Source organism: Xenopus tropicalis, chromosome 8 (assembly GCF_000004195.4).
Source record: "Xenopus tropicalis strain Nigerian chromosome 8, UCB_Xtro_10.0, whole genome shotgun sequence".
In the NCBI taxonomy this organism is placed as follows: domain Eukaryota; kingdom Metazoa; phylum Chordata; class Amphibia; order Anura; family Pipidae; genus Xenopus; species Xenopus tropicalis.
This window is the reverse complement of record NC_030684.2, coordinates 146,839,258-146,840,453: the sequence shown is the minus strand read 5'-3', so window position 1 is coordinate 146,840,453 and position 1,196 is coordinate 146,839,258. Positions and strand designations below refer to the sequence as shown.

Here is a 1,196-nt window from a genome sequence, read left to right as displayed (position 1 = left end):
TTCCTGCAGGATTAGATATTCTGTGTGGCATTACCCCGACCCCCGGGTACTTCCTGCAGGATTAGATATTCTGTGTGGCATTACCCCGACCCCCGGGTACTTCCTGCAGGATTATAGTTATACTAAGTGATGGGGGCTCAGCGTATCTCCCCCCTGGGCTTGGGGGGGGCTATGATGTTCTGGGTCAGTTCCTTTGCAGCAGGAATAATGGATCTCTTTGCTCTCTTTTAGGCGCCGTGGCAACGGGGGAAGATCCCACCAGTGTGGCAATTGCAAGTATCCAATCAGCTGCCACCTTCTCGGATCCCAGCGTGAAGTATGTGTTCCGCACTGAGAACGGAGGGGCGCAGGTACGGGCTCCCCCAGGCTGTGGCCCCTTTGTACTTGCTATTGGCTGAATAACATAGTGTGTGACCCCCCCCCCGTAGGTGATGTATCGGGTTATCCAGGTGGCAGAGGGGCAGCTGGATGGACAGACGGAGGGCACTGGGGCAATTAGTGGCTTCCCAGCCACCCAGTCTATGACCCAGGTGAGTGAGGCTTTCCTGCCCCCGAGCTCTGGCCTTGCCCCCCCCCCCCGTATAACTGTCCTTCTATTCCCTCCAGGCCGTCATCCAGGGGGCATTTACCAGCGACGATGCGGGGGAGACGGACGCCTCGGGGGCAGAGACTCACTACACTTACTTCCCCACCGCCGTCACCGACTCCAACAGTTCCGTGGGTGGGTCGGCCGCTACCGTGGTAACCGCCCAGAATAGTGACGCTCTGCTGGGGCAGGCGGGGTCCGCAGGCACGGGTATGTGTGGGGGGGTACTCTGGGGGGGGTGACTGGGGCTTCTCCACCCCCAATGCCCCTGTATCTGCCCCTTTCCTAATGTTTCCAGTCTTTCCCCTCTGATTCCTTTCCCCTATTTACCCCCCCAACCAAATCATAGTTTGAATGTTGCTATAGCCCCATTCCCTGGTTACCAGCAGAAGCTGCAGCTCGGGGTGATGGGACCCTCATGTCTCTCTCTCCCTATAGGTCAGTTCTTTGTTATGATGTCATCGCAAGACGTTCTGCAAGGCGGGTCCCAGAGATCCATAGCGCCAAGAACCCATCCGTATTCTCCGTAAGCATTTCCTTATACCATGTGGTACCCCCGTATGTGCGGGGCCCCCTCTATACCTGCCTGTACCTGCGGGGCCCCTCTATA

General features: G+C 57.6%; 1 protein-coding gene and 1 long non-coding RNA gene across 2 annotated transcripts in view; one reads left to right on the top strand and one right to left on the bottom strand.

Annotated features, from left to right (window-relative positions):
• Nucleotides 1-1,196, top strand: part of usf1 (upstream transcription factor 1) — a gene marked incomplete at both ends in the record, with an annotated part of 6,571 nt that overhangs the window by 3,620 nt on the left and 1,755 nt on the right. The window contains 4 exon segments of the mRNA NM_001102766.1: nucleotides 231-350; nucleotides 429-530; nucleotides 607-796; nucleotides 1,025-1,112. Of these exon segments, the coding sequence (NP_001096236.1) occupies nucleotides 231-350; nucleotides 429-530; nucleotides 607-796; nucleotides 1,025-1,112 (500 nt within the window).
• Nucleotides 1,106-1,196, bottom strand: part of LOC116406919 — a 1,668-nt gene continuing 1,577 nt past the window's right edge. Inside the window, exon 3 of the long non-coding RNA XR_004219882.1 lies at nucleotides 1,106-1,178. This is a non-coding gene — a long non-coding RNA (uncharacterized LOC116406919). The remainder of the gene's footprint in view (nucleotides 1,179-1,196) is intronic.